The 16,267-nt window shown below is 34.0% G+C and overlaps 1 protein-coding gene across 1 annotated transcript in view; it reads left to right on the plus strand.

The window, feature by feature from the left end:
• The window catches only part of LOC121730114 (facilitated trehalose transporter Tret1-like), a 19,677-nt gene continuing 3,410 nt past the window's right edge, over positions 1–16,267 (plus strand). Inside the window, exon 1 of the mRNA XM_042118972.1 lies at positions 1–466. Coding sequence (XP_041974906.1) covers positions 415–466 — 52 coding nt within the window. The 5' untranslated portion in view covers positions 1–414. The remainder of the gene's footprint in view (positions 467–16,267) is intronic.

Below are 16,267 nucleotides of genomic sequence, written 5' to 3' on the forward strand. Positions count from 1 at the left end.
CCTCATTCCGTTTCGTCGAGTGTTATCCGGACAGTTCGTTCGCCCGCGTTCAGCCGGTCTCAATCGTTCACTGTTCAGTTCTCTTCAGTTGTTCACTCGCCGCCGCCGCGTTAACAGTCTCCGTGTTTCATCGCACTATGAACCAGCAGACCAACAACACATAAACCTTCCAAGATGAAGCCCCATCGGTTATAACGTTTCTCCAAACCCATAATTTTTAGATCGAATATTTTATTTTGTGATATTTAGCTAGTATTCTTTGGTTATTTATATCTATCATGGGTTCTTATTTTCCATAATTTTTGTTTGTAACTTTTTCTTTTTATTTAATTTTAAAGTATACTTAATCAGTGCTCAATCTCATTCCAAAAGCCCAGTCTGTAATTTAGTTCGTCGTAAAAGAATTTATTAAAAATGACATCGAAAACTCGTTTACATTGGAAGGAATATGGAACAGCTCTATGTGGTGAGTAATGTTTCTAACCTATCGCTTTTTATTGACACCGACCATGTGCTTCGTGCGTTTCATATTAACATCGATTCCCCCATTATAAACATTATTTGTGAATTCTGTTTCGAAATTAAGTCGCATTATTCGTTCACGTTCCTTGGAATTATAATCATGTCGAGTACGTTCAGCGTGGTATTTCGGTCTATAGTTCAGCTGCTTGTTTACACAAATGCAAATTTCATCCTTCGAGTTCCATGTAACGGTGATGTAATGAATGATTTCCAATTACTGCGTTTTTGCCACCGATGTAGAGTTCGGTGGTTTCACTATTTATAACCTGTAAATAAACTCAAAGTGCAAGCGTTTGCAACTTGTGCTTTATTCTGTTCTATTTTTAGCTTAATAAGATCAGGCGCCAATTAATTACAAAAAATACGGCACGTCGCTTGTTAACGTTCATTTATATCAGTAATTTCAAACACAATGTCAGTACTCAGTAGGTATCGTCTGTTGCTCTACATAGAGCTTCATGTGTGTTAGTGTGAGTAAATTGCTGGGAAACATCAGATACAATATGGACGTTATTTTCCTTTCTATCATTTATAAAATGTAGTGGCATCTTGTAGTAAAATGTAGAGTTGATTGTGAAAGTTTATTATACCAACTCGGGAACGTATTACACACTTAAACTGCGATAAAACTAGCATAAACCAGCTACAGTGTACAGCCAACCTTCACGTGATCTGTGAGAAATTTCACGTGATTTTATAACTTTTACACGGCTAATGTCCATAAAGATATTCGCGAAAGTGCACTCTATGTAGAGAGATTTCTACAAAACTGTAAAACGCATCATTGCCACGCGTAGAGTCGCAAAATCGTCCGATTTGAACATGTGTTTCACTAATGAATATTAATTTGCAATAACAATACTCAGAAACGCCGGTCTCTTATCAGACTCTACTGGGCTGACGTATAATTTAAAGGTCAAATGCAAGAGATTTAAGTACGTTATAATATGTACATTTTGTGAATGTCTTAAAAATTGCTACCAAAAATACCGTTTATACATAATTATGTACTTAATATAAAATCTAAGACGGATCGGGCTAGGTATGCAGGTAGATGTTATGCCGTAGGCATCCGCTAAAAAAGGATTTTGATCGAAAGATTGTATAATATAATAATACTTCTTAACGCAATCGAAGCCGCGGGCAAAAGCTTTTGCCGTGCGCGCGCTTAGCACGTGCTAAAATAAAATATAAATTCAAGTTATAATTCAAAATCAATTCCCATACAAAAACACTATTTAGTATTTTTGACCTATTTTTGCTCTATAACGGTACGGAACCCTTCGTGCGCGAATCCTACTCGCACTTGACCAATTGTTTCCTATTCCTGTTTGGAATAACTTTTAAAGTGCGAAAATAAAATTAATTTAAACTGGTTAAACGTTCGATATTTTGCAAGATCCGTTTATTTTAACTACACTAACATTTATTTCAACTAAATGCTATACATAGTTAATTACCTTATTAATAAAATTATGATTATAATGAACGGAACTACCGTGATTTACCTGACATTTTAGCATGCTTAATGAAAAATTAGCACATTACGTGCTAATAAAACAATAATCGCTTTAGTAGTAAAAGTGACTAAAGGAACAAAAAACTCCAAATAGTATTTGAGGCCCATTCATTCTGTTTCTTTGAAGGACCATTGTCAGGTAGAGCGGTCACACAAAAGGTTAGCTAATACGCAGGTATCTCAGTTATTTTAATGATTGTTTAAAAAAATGGAATTTGATTCTATCAGTTAGAGTATAGGTGCTTCATTTTAGTCAAATAGAAATAAAAAAAAAACAAATATTTGAATTTAAATTATTGTTTTTTCGAACGATTGCAAAATATTCATTCTTTACTGATTTTAATGATTGCTGGCACTCGTAGATTGAAAAATTTGTATTTCGAAATGTGGTTAGGCATTTATCATCTCCACTATTGAGTGGTTTGAAATATATACATTTCCTGCATACGATAATGGCTTTATTTTACAAACAACATACTAAAAATAACATAACAAAAATCAGAAAAATAATTTACCTTGTAAATACCACATTTTTCATTGGAAAAATCCCAATCTTTCTAATTTAGTTATGGTAATAAAATAACTAATAAGGTATCTTACATAATTCCATCGAAATACTAATAAGTAGAAACTTACATAAAGTGGTGGACATCAGTTTTCTTGATAACATCATATATTCATTACTTAGATTAGATTCATTAATTTGGTTTTTGGAACTTCAAAAAGGTTTTTTAAACATTTAAAGTTTCTCTTTTAGTACACATCACGTCTTCGCTTCTTTACCGACTTCAGAAAAACAAGGGGGATTATTAATTTTTGAATCTTTAAGTTAAGACAATGCAGTAATACAATGCATGCCTAAAAAATTGAGTTCCTCCTGGAACACGATATAATATAAAACCATAATTTATGTAAGTAAGTACATAGTATATGTCTTTTAAAATATCAAAACATCAACATGTTTACTTTTTGTCAACCATTTCTTAGAAATGTGACGATGCAATGAATAAGAACTACATTATAATATTGTTTATGAGGTTTTTAGCTCAAATTATCATTTTATTGATAGACATAATAAAAAATATAAAACCTGGAGCATACAAAGAGTAATTTAACATCTTATTAATAATTTAAACCCCTTTTAGAATAATAATACTTAGGATTCCAATAATAAAATTGACATAAAAAATACTTTAGACTTTAGAGAAATAGCCACAGCCACCTCATGAATACCACGTTATGTAAAACTTAAACCTACAAATAAATATATTTAAAACTCATGCTGTTATAATAATTAGGTAAGTGAAACATAAAATTATGTATCCGGATTGCAGTGAGTCGTAATAAAGGAAAAACTAGCTAAGTGCGAGTCGGAATCGCGCATGAAGGACACGTTATTATAATTGCTAAAAACACGGTATAGAAGCTAAGTTAGATTTCTTATTTTAGTATTTTATCGGCTCTTCTTGTTCCATAGCGGCTTATAAAATTATGTAACTGACATTTCAATAGTCACGGAGATAGATTGGTGACGACGGACATACAGCTTAAGGCCAGGCCACAACACTGCGTTGCGGCGTCGTATCGCAAAAACAACATCGCACAGAAATGCGATGTCGCAACGCAAAAATTTCATATAGTATAGCACTCTTTACATCGTAAATTTTCACGATGCGTTCTGCGGCGTCTTAGATTTATACGATGCGACGCCTCAACGCAGTGTTATGGCCTGGCCCTTAGTCTTAATCATCCCGATTTCTACCCCTTGTGCACTGTATTCTTAGGGGGATATTTAGATATCTACGTAAGCTCAATTAGATATTGCTGCAGTAGAAAATTCTTCACGGGCTACAAAATTAAATGAGCGTGGAATATTGAGTAATTAGTTCGTACTACAATTTTGTTCTTCGATTGAACAGAACAATGATCGCACGCTTCCGTTTAACGTGGTGTGTAATGTCAACCATAGAACGCCAATTACGTACAATTCCATTCATTATGGTGCTCCATTTAAGGAAAAGATTTTTTTAGGAATTTCGAAGTGCATACCGAGAACATTTTTTATTATAAAATCGCCAGTTATGTATAAAATGATATCTTATATAATATGGATTATAATATATGCATACCTGACGATTAAGCCCTAAAATTTTTATTCACTTTTTTTATATACGGCAATATTGTGCTCTATGATATGATAGATAGTAAGCAAAATCAGTGACCACGCTTATAACAAAACACCTCGGTAAATTACATTGGTGGAACTTCCAGCTTGGAAGTAAGTAGGCAATGTTGTTTCTTTTTAATAAAATAAGGGGGCAAACGAGCAAACGGATCACCTGATGGAAAGGAATTACCGTCACCCGCAACTCGCAAGTCGCAACATCAGAAGAGCTGCTGGAACCTTCCGGCCTTTTCTATTTTGGTTTTGTGAACTTTTGCTTCAAATTCGAAGACGTCCGAATTTTTTAAATTTTAATTGTTATTTATAAATAAAGTGCAATCCAGGCTGAAATATGAATCACTTTCAATGCTGCAATAAATTATTTTCCTAAACCAGTTTCCTCATATAACAGGGACAAGGCAGAATCGTCATCTTGCCAAAACTTCCTCATGACTAGCACTTCTGAGGTTACTACGCCTATTGCTTATATCACACCTAAGAAACAAAACATATAAATATTATCTTATATCTTTAAACGAGCAATTCGAAAACGAGCAATATATATACATATATATACGTAAATATATTTTATTGCATATCAAGACAGTTCATTCTACAAAGTCTCAAAACAAAATAATTATTCACGCTATACAGGCTGTAACAAAACTGAGTGATAATACTTTAGGGTGTGTATGGGTCCCTAAAGTAGCAGCCCTAAAAGCATATATATAATAATGTTTTTTTCCCTTTGTATAGAAAATTTATGACACGCGGGCGCTTGCCCAGACAAATCACAAAAATGTTGCTCTTTTAGCGCTGCTACTTTCACAGTGAACTCTATGTAAGGAACTCATACGTCATACACACCCTGAAGTATTATCACTTAGTTGCGTTACATCCTGTATATTTTTCCTAATCATTAAATCTTTCAATTTGTAAATGTAAGTATGTACTTCATCTCTAATTTATCAGTCATGCAAATCTATTACCATCTCATTAATTTAAATCGAATAATCCGTTATAAATGATCACATCATTAAGTTATACATAAACAGCCAAAAGCATTATGATTATTTTTGATTTCGCCGTAGTTAGGTATAGGAATTCCTATGCACCTAGTTAAATACACATATCTTAGAAAAACATGTCAATTTGCTAAACATACATTAATGTAACTGTACATATTGTCGCTTTATCATTTTCACTTTTTCGACCCACGTTATTTCTTATCTGAGTATGTTACCATTAAAGATAATTAACCGCCGTACTGACAGACATTAGGATTAACATTCAATTTAATGAAGAATTTGACAGATGATGCTTAGGGATTTTGTCAAAATTTTGTTCCACTCTGAGTACTATACTCAATGATATTCTATGTTACTAATTTTAGAAACTCATTGACTATACTTATAAACTCTACATTCTTCAGCACTCTAGACTTTAGTTAACACTAAAGCATTTTTATCAATATAATGAAATCTTGATTAATCTACTACCTAAGATATAATTTATATTACAGCATCCCGAAAAATTCATGGACGTTGCAATGTGATTTGACCCTTGAGATATTGTTAATTCTAAATGCTCCTAAATAGTGAATGAATATATGGAGAGGCCTATCGGATTCTGACACCTGTTGTCCCAGACTAGAATCATCTTGTGCATTCCCTTGTGTGTACAGTGCACATAAATCTGATCAGATCGACAATCAGTCTGACTAGATTTGATAGATCTCCTCATATAAGGGGGTTTTAAGAACATGGCGCAAACTTCCTAATACTCTTTATTCAACAACTCAACGATACATTCAAAGTTATTAGTTTTAAAATTAATCTACAATATCGCCAAGTATAACGCATCCCGTTTGGGTGTCGTAAATAGTGATTTAAGTTATTATACGAACAAAGGATGTTTGGCAAAAAGTCTGACGCCCCATTACTAATTCAGCCTTGAAAGCATTGTAATCTAGCCAGTAAGACCATAACAAAAAATGTAAGTCCTAGAAAAAGTACGTTAAAAATAATAATATTCTATATTTGGTTGTAACAAATATAGAAATTCCTTCTCTGTTGGAAGTCAGTTAAAATAAGAAGAGACGAATTCAATTTAATCTTTGGAATACGTTTAAAAACATTTATTCATTCAAATGATAACTTCGATGTTCTTCTTCTCTTTCAATTTGATCCCATAAGCATGATAAAGAGATTACAAAATATTGCCTGTAGTCGTTGTGGTCTAAACATTTAATTTATTATATAATATATAACACATACTGCACACGCAAAAAGGACTCGCCAATTTTGTTACTTTTTACGTCATTTGAAACTATTACGTTTCTTTGCATTTAATCGTTTTTTTTTTCAAGACTAAGAATAACTCGCAGCTTTATTACGATGCTAATAAAGCTGCGAGTTATCTAAAACGGGTGCCAAGACACTTTTTAAAATCGATGCTAATAAGCTGCGAAATCATCTAAAACGGGTGCTAAGACGGCTGATAAGGCATCGGGCTGAATAAATGTCAATGACACCTAGCTAACAGTGCTAACAGTCGCGAGCAGCCACATGGAGAGAGGCGTCTAAACTATTTGCAACTTCGAACTCAAAGTTCGAACAGTTCACGGAAAATTGAAGACGTATGAAGTAACAATTTGAAATTTGGGGTTTTTCGCATAAATGAGGGCTTTAGGAAAGGGGAATGATTTGAATTAAATGAAAGTGGATTTTACTTACAGCCAGATATTAGCCGGATAATAAAGTAGATAAGTTACAAGGTTTGTTCTAATTTTATTAAGGAAAAAAATGAGTAATTGCCCGTACGTTATAAAATGTTATTTAACAACTTGATCCACTCACGTCTTTATTAATAGTATTCAAGTTTTTTGGGCTTTTCAATGTCTGTAAATGTATCTATACAGCGTTTAATCTTATAAAGAGGTTAGGTTTTGGAATAATTATTGTTTTCATTGATTTATACTTTATAGGCATACTACAGGATATGCGGGAGAATATACGGGATACTGTTTCACATATTACGTCAAAAGAAACTTATTTAATTCGGCAACTAGAAAAATGTAAAATTTCAGAGAAAGTATTCAAACGTTACAAGTTGATACATCACGCGCGCATTTTCTTAGTATCCTAATATCCTTAGCTACGTGAGATAAGACCTATATATCTAAATGCGACGTAATAAATGCATTATATATTATTGCAGCTATATCAAATAATTGTAATATTATAATATCTCCTAATATGTAACACCAATAAATAAGCAAATAATATGACCAGATAATTTAGATAAAGATTGAATAAGCACTTTACCGTATGTCGATAGATATGACGGAACGATCACTTTGATGGACATCTTGAAAGTACACATTTCTATACTTACACAAATCAAGCACAAAAATTATTACACGAAATATTCGGTAATGAAACAAACAAAACGAAATAACATAACCACGAAATGAAAAATGGAAAAACAGTACTTTATGAAAATAATGTACTCAAAGACCCACTATGTTTCTTTTTTATGACTTACCATAACATGCACTATGATTCTTGCTCCGTCCTAACACAAAATATATTACCTATATACTTACTTAAATAGCAAAAATCAGACTATCCAATAAAATATTAAATAACGAAGTTTAAAACTAGTGTTCGAACATGGGCGATATTGTTAAAGGTGAACACTTGCTTTCGGCGCGTGCTTTGATTTATTTATAACTTTTTAAATCCAATCTCTTCCAAACTTAATAGTTTACGGATACAAGTTTACCGAAACTAGAAAAATCTTCAATGAAAAAAGTTACTACAAAATTTGTACCTTCACAGAATATTTTGCTGTTTTAGGGGTACAAAAAAAGGTTTTTTTTCAAAACTTTTTTTGTATCTTTCTTTTTTGGCCTTTTTCCTAAATAGTTGTCTCTATATTATAGGTATGACTTTTTAATACTTGAGGCACTCCGCAAAAATTACAGTAATGCATATTATAACTATAAGTACTTAATAATTTTATTATCTATATCTATACATCCTTCCTCCTTCTACTCCTAACTACCTCAAAGTAAAATTCAATTTCCTCGGTCATGACAATCCTATACTTCGCTCTGCAAACAAACTGACTCTTGCGTTTCCTTCTCACAATACTTCATTCTACGATTCTTCTTTCACCATCTCCGCTATTCGTCTCTGGAATTCCTTGCCCGATTTTATAAAAAAATCGGAATCAATTAACATCTTTAGGAAACGTTTGAAAGTACACTACCTAGATCAGGCTCAGTCCTTGTAAAACTCTTGGTGTTTTTTGTAAAATTATTTTAATGTTCCTTTATTTATAATGTTGGTTTTTAATGTATATATGTATATATGTATGTGTGTATGTATGTATGTATGTATGTATATTTATATATATATATATGTATGTGTATGTATGTATGTATGTGTGTGTGTATGTATATGTTTTGAATGTGATGTATTACACATAATATAATAAAATATATAAATATATTACTATATATATTTTATAAATATATGAGGATATTTTTTTTTCTTTGTTTAAGTTTAGCACTTTAACATTATTTTCTGCCACCATATTTTGGTTGCCTGGAAGAAACCGCTGAAAGCGGTAAGGCCGCCTATTTGCTATGTTCCTTGCCTAATGTTGTTTTTTGTTATTTTATATTGTTTATAATGCAAATAAAGAATTTATAAAATAAATAAAATAAAATAAATATACAATATACATATTATAAAACAGTCGCTTTTTTTCTTTGTTTCCTTTAATCTTTAAAACTACGCAACGGATTTTGATGATTCTTTCAGTGTTAGAGAGAGCCCATTTATCGAGGAAGGCTATAGGCTATATTTTATCACGCTAAGACTAATAGGAGCGAAGAAATTGAGGAAAATGTAGAAAAAACGGGGAAAATTATTTGAAAGGGCTAACTTGAACGCGCTAATCTCAGGAACTACTAGTCCGATTTAAAAAAATATTTCAGTATTAGATAGCCCATTTATTGTGGAAGGCTATCCTTACTAATATTATAAATGCGAAAATGTGTCTGTCTGTCTGTCTGTCCGTCTGTCTGTCTGTCTGTCTGTTACCTCTTCACGCTCAACCGATTTTGCTGAAATTTGGCATGGAGATACTTTGAGTCCGGAGAAAGGAGGGAGGATAGGGTGGTTTTTATCCCGGAAAAATGTACGGTTCACTTTTTAATTTCTTCACTTTCTTGACAGACTACTGGAGCAATTTTTTTGTTATTTGGCACAGATAAGAAGTAGATCACGTGAAGGATCATAGGCTATCGATTTTAATCATTTTTTAAGTGGCTATATATTTTATACCAGTGCGACGCCGGGGCGGGTCACTAGTTATGAAAAATTTTCCTTTTGTCTCTCCGAATTTTGTACGTGTGTACAAAATGTCTGGATTTTAGTTGCATTTGCATATTATGCTGTGGTATACGGTATACTTACCTAAAGTTGTTACAAATAAATGTTAAGTACATACTATAACTATCCTTATAATAAGTTTATAACTTACTGCAATGACAACAAATTCGAACATCTCTTTATTCCATTTCAACTGTCGAACAATATTATGTGCGCAGTTGCAAACATTATTTGAACACTTTAAAAGTAGGTAACCTGTTTGTCACAGTTGTTTATTCTACTGTTCTTCGAAAGACATAATTGTACAAAGATTATAGAATAGAATGTTTGTATAATATAGTATCCTTGTGCCGAGTTGTATCGTGTTTGTTACAAAACTTTTCGAAAAATTTCCACCGATTATAATAAAATTTGGGAGCTTTTATAGGTTAGGTCCGATAAATAACATCCCGAAATAGCATTTAATATTATGGCAAAACAACAAAACAATAAGACAATCTAATTCTCTCTTCAAAACGGCTCAACCGATTTTAATGAAATTTTGTATCATGTATTCGTTAGAGAAGAGAATAGGTTTTTATTGAAGTACTTTTTACGATACTAGAAATAATGTATTAGGTATATATTGCAAAACATCGTTTGCCGGGTCAACTAGTATCAATATAATAATGAAATTGTATATAAACTTAATTCTAAAAGAATATAATAAGAATATCCGGCTTAATTTTTGATCCGTACCAACATTAAAAAAATATCTATAAAATGTACAATTTGCAAAAGAAAACACTCATCACAATTCACAGCTCGTATTGGCTACTGTTTGCGTCATCGCTCAACAAGTGCCGGCCCCCTCCCCTCAACCCCCCGCCGCTGACCTCGCCCGCGGGTCAAAAACATCAGACATTGATTCCGAATTAATTATCATCATAGGCGAACTTGTGACAAGCAAGTCACAAGTTCGCCTCATCAAAGTGTGTATTTCAGATCAATCCATATATTATACAGTGTGTAACAAAAATAAGTGATAATACTTTAGGGTGTGTACATGTTCCTTGTAGAGAGTTCACTGTGAAAGTAGCAGCGCTGAAAGACCAACATTTTTTTTCACTTTTGTATGAGCAAGGGCCCGAGCGTCACGAGTTTCCCCATACAAAACTGAAATTTTTTTTTGATCTTTCAGCGCTGCTACTCTCACAGTGAACTCTTTACAAGGAACACGTACACACCCTAAAGTATTATCACTTATTTTTGTTACACCCTGTATATCCATACTATTTTTTTTTATGAAATAAGAGGGCAAACGAGCAAACGGGTCACCTGATGGAAAGCAACTTCCGTCGCCCATGGACACTCGCAGCATCAGAAGAGCTGCAGGGGCCGGAGGGAATAGGGTAATAGGGGAGGGTAGGGATGGGAAGGGAATAGGGCAGGGTAGGGAGGGGAATAGGGCAATAGGGGAGGGTAGGGATGGGAAGGGAATAGGGGAGGGTAGTGAGGGGAATAGGGTATGAGATTGGGCCACCAGTAAATTCACTCACTCGGCGAAACACAGCGCAAGCGCTGTTTCACGCCGGTTTTCTGTGAGAACGTGGTATTTCACCGGTCGAGCCGGCCTATTCGTGCCGAATGGTTCTACCCACGTATAAATATAATAATATTATAAATGCGAAAGTTATGTCTATCAGCTGTCTGTCTGTCTGTCCGTCTGTCCGCCTGCAGTCTAGTGTCTATAACATCTGACTGTCTGTTACCTCTTCACGCCCCAATGTTCGAAAATGATTCAGCTGAGGCATGTAATGCTAGCACGGCGACCAGCGGAAATGCGAAAGTATGGACAAACTGTGGAAATAAACCTAAGGTGCCGTTCCGATCTTTTTTCGTTCCGAAAAATTCAATTAAAATGCTACTTTATGACAGACTATAGTCACAAACTGTGGAGATAAACTTAAGGTGCCGTTCCGATCTTTTTTAGTTCCGAATAATTCAATTAAAAAGCCACTTTATGACAGACTATAGTTCTAAAAATTCAAATAATATCCTACATTATGACATATACTATAGTGTCATAAAGTGGCATTTTAATTGAATTTTTCGGAACGAAAAAAGATCGGAACGGCGCCTTAGGTTTATTTCCACAGTTTGTCCATACTTTCGCATTTCCGCTGGTCGCCGTGCTAACAACAATGGAGACACTTTGTGTCCCAGATTTATGATTTATCACGGAAAATGTACGGTTCCCACGCGATAAACAAATTTTGGCGCAACGGAGTTGCGGGCGTCATCTAGTGATGTACCATCGAGGAAATTGATTCCTAGGCAGACCCACGTCATTTGGTCAGCTTATGTCAATTCAATGTTAACTTTAATCGGTCGATTGTGTTTGACGTATCGCGACCAAATTACATAGGTCCTCCATCTGCCTAGGAATCAACTTCTCTGATAGTACATTGTACAATATTGTGATCGTGAATCGTGATTTTGTTTACCGTTTGATTGTTATGTTCGAGATTGTAAGCAGTATTTCGGTGATTCATATTATTCGCGTTGAAAATAAACAACATATTATAAGGATATCATCACACTATATAATATTATAATTATTTTCTTTGGTTTTTCGGACCTAAACATACAATACTCAATAATATTATTTTTAACAAACGTACGAAAGTCTCTTAAATCGTTCATGATAACCTTTAAGGTACTCATGGGTAATAGTGGCAGAGCTTTTAAGCACTATTTAAGATAGCCTTGAAATAGGGGTTTATAGTTAGTTTATCTCGTACGTGCTTACGATCATTATGACACTTGATAGGGCTATTGATTAATCTAATCCACGAGAATTTCCTACGTGACTGCATTTACAAGTGCGCATAAGTCATAAATAGTCATAATGACAATATTTATATCCATTATCCATACTAATTTTATTAATGTGAAAGTGTGTCTGTCTGTCTTACCCCTTCACGCCTCATCTACCCTAGTCCCTAACTAAAACTAAAAACTAATGTAACCTCTGAAACGATTTTGATGTAACAAATAGAGCCCCTTAAAAGGATATAGAGTAATTTTTTATCCTGAAACAATCTAAGGTCGATTGATTCCTAAATCAACAGTCAAGTCACAAGTGCCATTTTACAATGCAAATTATCTTTCATTCGATTGTTATTATTCCGACATCTCAATTGAGAATTTGAGACTGAATAACAATGCAGTTCAAAGGAAGTTTTATCATGATTGACGGCAGATTCCGTTTCGTTTCCACTTCAAACACTCGACACTTATGTCGCAATAATCACTGATAACTTGCAATATTTATTCCGAACCCGCATAGAAGCTCCTGCATCGTAAGTCGTAACTCGTAATCGATAAATGTCACGATGACTCATTAATCGTCTAATATACACAAAAATTGATGATGTTTATCATCAAATTATCAAAAAAGTGATTCATGTCATAGACTGAGGAAAATATAGTATATTTTCTCTGTGTTCATTATATGCTGGTGGCGGTGCCTACGTAATTCGGTCGCGTTATATCAAACCTAGCTGATACGGCAAACATTGAATTGACATAACCCGAACAATAGACGTAGATCCACCTATGGCCTATGATTCAATTTCCTCGATGGTATATTGAGAAGACTTCTATTTTTGACATGGCATTGTTAATAACTAATAAATTGATGATAATGATAGTGATACTATTGATGGTAGTAATGAATATTTATTAGAAGGATCAAGCAAATTGATCATAGATCCACGAAAATGATAAGGGCTTTTCTAGAAAGTTGCGGCGCGCCCCTGAAACGATAACTAAACATTAATTAGGATTAGACTAAGCTTATTTGTATTGATTTAATCGTTTGTAGATAAAGATAATATTAACGTTTCATTTTGAGTCTGGTATTCTGATTAAAAGGCAGCTCTTGCCTTTTGTAAAGAGGCAAGAGCTGTAGAGGCAAGAGAGGGTGTGCACATTGCACGGAAATAGTTTGCATTGAAATATTATGTTTAATTTTTAAAAGTTAGAAAAGGACCTATCGGTTTAGGAAGAAGCCCAGCGAGAGGAAACAAACTTAATAATAATTGCAAACATAACTCTTATAATTATATAATATTTCTATTTTGTGTATTCAACTTCTACCCAAAATTATGTTTTCCCTCATATTATTATTACCTACCTTGATTATAAACATATTTTATTCTAGAGTGATTCAATCAAAATCACATATGCAACCACCTAATATAATTTTAAAAGTATATTTTTGTGTTCTGTGACCAGTGACCACCACCGAGCCGTGCCGAAAGAAATTTTCCGTCATTTTACCTTCGTCGTGGTTGACTAATTATGTACAATGCGATACTGAACCAATGCCGGCCGTGTATAGTTAGTATATGACTTATAGAGCAAACATCATGTGCCAACTGGCAAATGGCAAAATGCTAAAATATCTCAAAGAAAATGAATTTACATTTTAGACACGTTTTGGTTTGATGAACGTAATGAGCTACATGAGATCTCTGTCTTGTCTCGAGTTGGACCATACCTCTATGAGTGGCATAAATCATAATATTTATCTATTGATTGCCCATGATTGAAGTACTTCGCAATCAAGGCTGAAGGCAAAGACTTGCCTCATCAGTCTTCTCTAAGGCCTAAGCATAATAATATCTAGAAAAAGTTTCTGCGTTAAGAGGGCTACTGACCCAAAAAATCAAACGTATCGTCCTTCTCTCTTCACACTCACGCCCGTCTTTCACATTATGCCAGGTGAAAAAGGACGACGCGGAATCAAGTTATTTTACTATGAATAAAACACGAACTATAATGATTATGAAAAAAGTATTTTGAGCAAATATAGGTTTTATCAATGCCTTTTTAGTTATTAAAAAATACTAAAGAAAAGACAGCAAACGTCGAAGATCCAAGCAAAAATGTGTCTAAAACAAGGTTTTTTGTAAAAAAGAAACTATCGAGCATTTTTTCGTCTTGAGCATTTAATCTTTATAAACTAAAGTTACTTGTGTAAAAAATCCGTTATAAGTATGTAGTCAAGTTAGGGTCAGGTGCATTCTTAAACACAAATTCTTTTGCTAGCTATACTTCGCCCCAATTAACTGTAGTCTTAAATGTAAACACTAAGAATTAGGTTCACTAGAATCCAAAGTACCAAATATCAATGTGGCACTATAGTCTATACTGAAAGAGCTTTGTTCACTTTTTGATCATGAATAATTGAGGCGGAGTATAAAGTATGTACTCATTATACACAGACCACAGTTATAGAAGCACTTGAAGTATCGACAACGACAACAGAATGTCTCATTAAGGAGTGAGCACACTGAGAAGGGCCGTGCCGGGGCTTTGCGTGCCGGGGCTCATCGCAAAAATCCGCCTCCATACAATTTGTATGGAAGCGGAAATCCGCTGCGCCCCGACACAGTACCTATGCGATACGCGCATCCGCTTCCATACAAATTGTATGGAGGCGGATTTTTGCGATGAGCTCCGGCACGCTGAGTCCCGGCACGGCCCGTCTCAGAGTGCTCACTCCTTTGTACTGGAGCTCTCGTTTCCGCTGTATGTGAAGATTTAGGTAATTGCAACTCGCTTACAATGGAAGCCATCCGCTTTCGTCTCGTTACCAATTGGATAATAACCTATAACCCTCCACATTTTTATCATTAATTCCTCCCTTTGTGCTCGCGTGAAACATGTTTCAGATTCATATCCAAAAAAGCAATCGACATTTTGGCATAGTAAAATACTACGCAAATGCAAATTCTTGATTCAATATTGATATAAATAGCAATTCGTTATTACAATTTATGTGTTCATTTACTTAGGTAAAATATGTTTATAGTGCGCAGTGTTAGACTTTAGATCATGGCTGTTGATTTGGTCGTGTGCTATATTTCCTTATAGATACACTTTGTTAATTAACAAAAATGGTACCAGATATGTTCTGCTTATTACGTTGAAGAAATGTAGTTGGCTTATATCTAGTCACTTTAATTATTTCTTGACCTACTTTATAAGTAAGCGATTCTGGAAATCGAAAAAGTCTTAAAAAAGTTTAAAAGTTTACAGAAATTTCCACTAAAACGGTCACAGATAACGCCCGATAACCGCGACACAAGTGTTTGTGTGACAACATGCTGTCATTAAAATTATATTTTCCAACGCAGTAAATAAACATTTGACTTCTGGAATTTTTGTTTGCACTGGAAAAATATTTCCATGTTTTTGTAAATAAACTGTAATCTAGCCAAGCCCTGTTGTCGCAGAAGTATCTAATCACGAAGCCTTGACTTAACTTCCATTAAAACAAAATGAGGTCACAGTTAAATATTATGACTGTTATTATTAATCATTATGAAACGAAACATTGTTTATTTTATATTTATTATTATATTTCAGTATATTAATTATTATTATTAAGTATATTAAGGAAATCGAAGAATTTCGGATTCATCTGCACATAAATAATTTTAAATCCCAATGGACTGTAGCTTTGATTACCTTGATCACCATAAACTTAATGACTTCTTGGGAATTGGAGCAGCCTCGCCCACCTCGTCATTTAAAACGTACCCATATCGCATTATCTCCAGACAATCATTTTATATGGCTAGTCTAAGCTGTGTAATTAAACCT

This window comes from Aricia agestis, chromosome 9 (assembly GCF_905147365.1).
Source record: "Aricia agestis chromosome 9, ilAriAges1.1, whole genome shotgun sequence".
Classification (NCBI taxonomy): domain Eukaryota; kingdom Metazoa; phylum Arthropoda; class Insecta; order Lepidoptera; family Lycaenidae; genus Aricia; species Aricia agestis.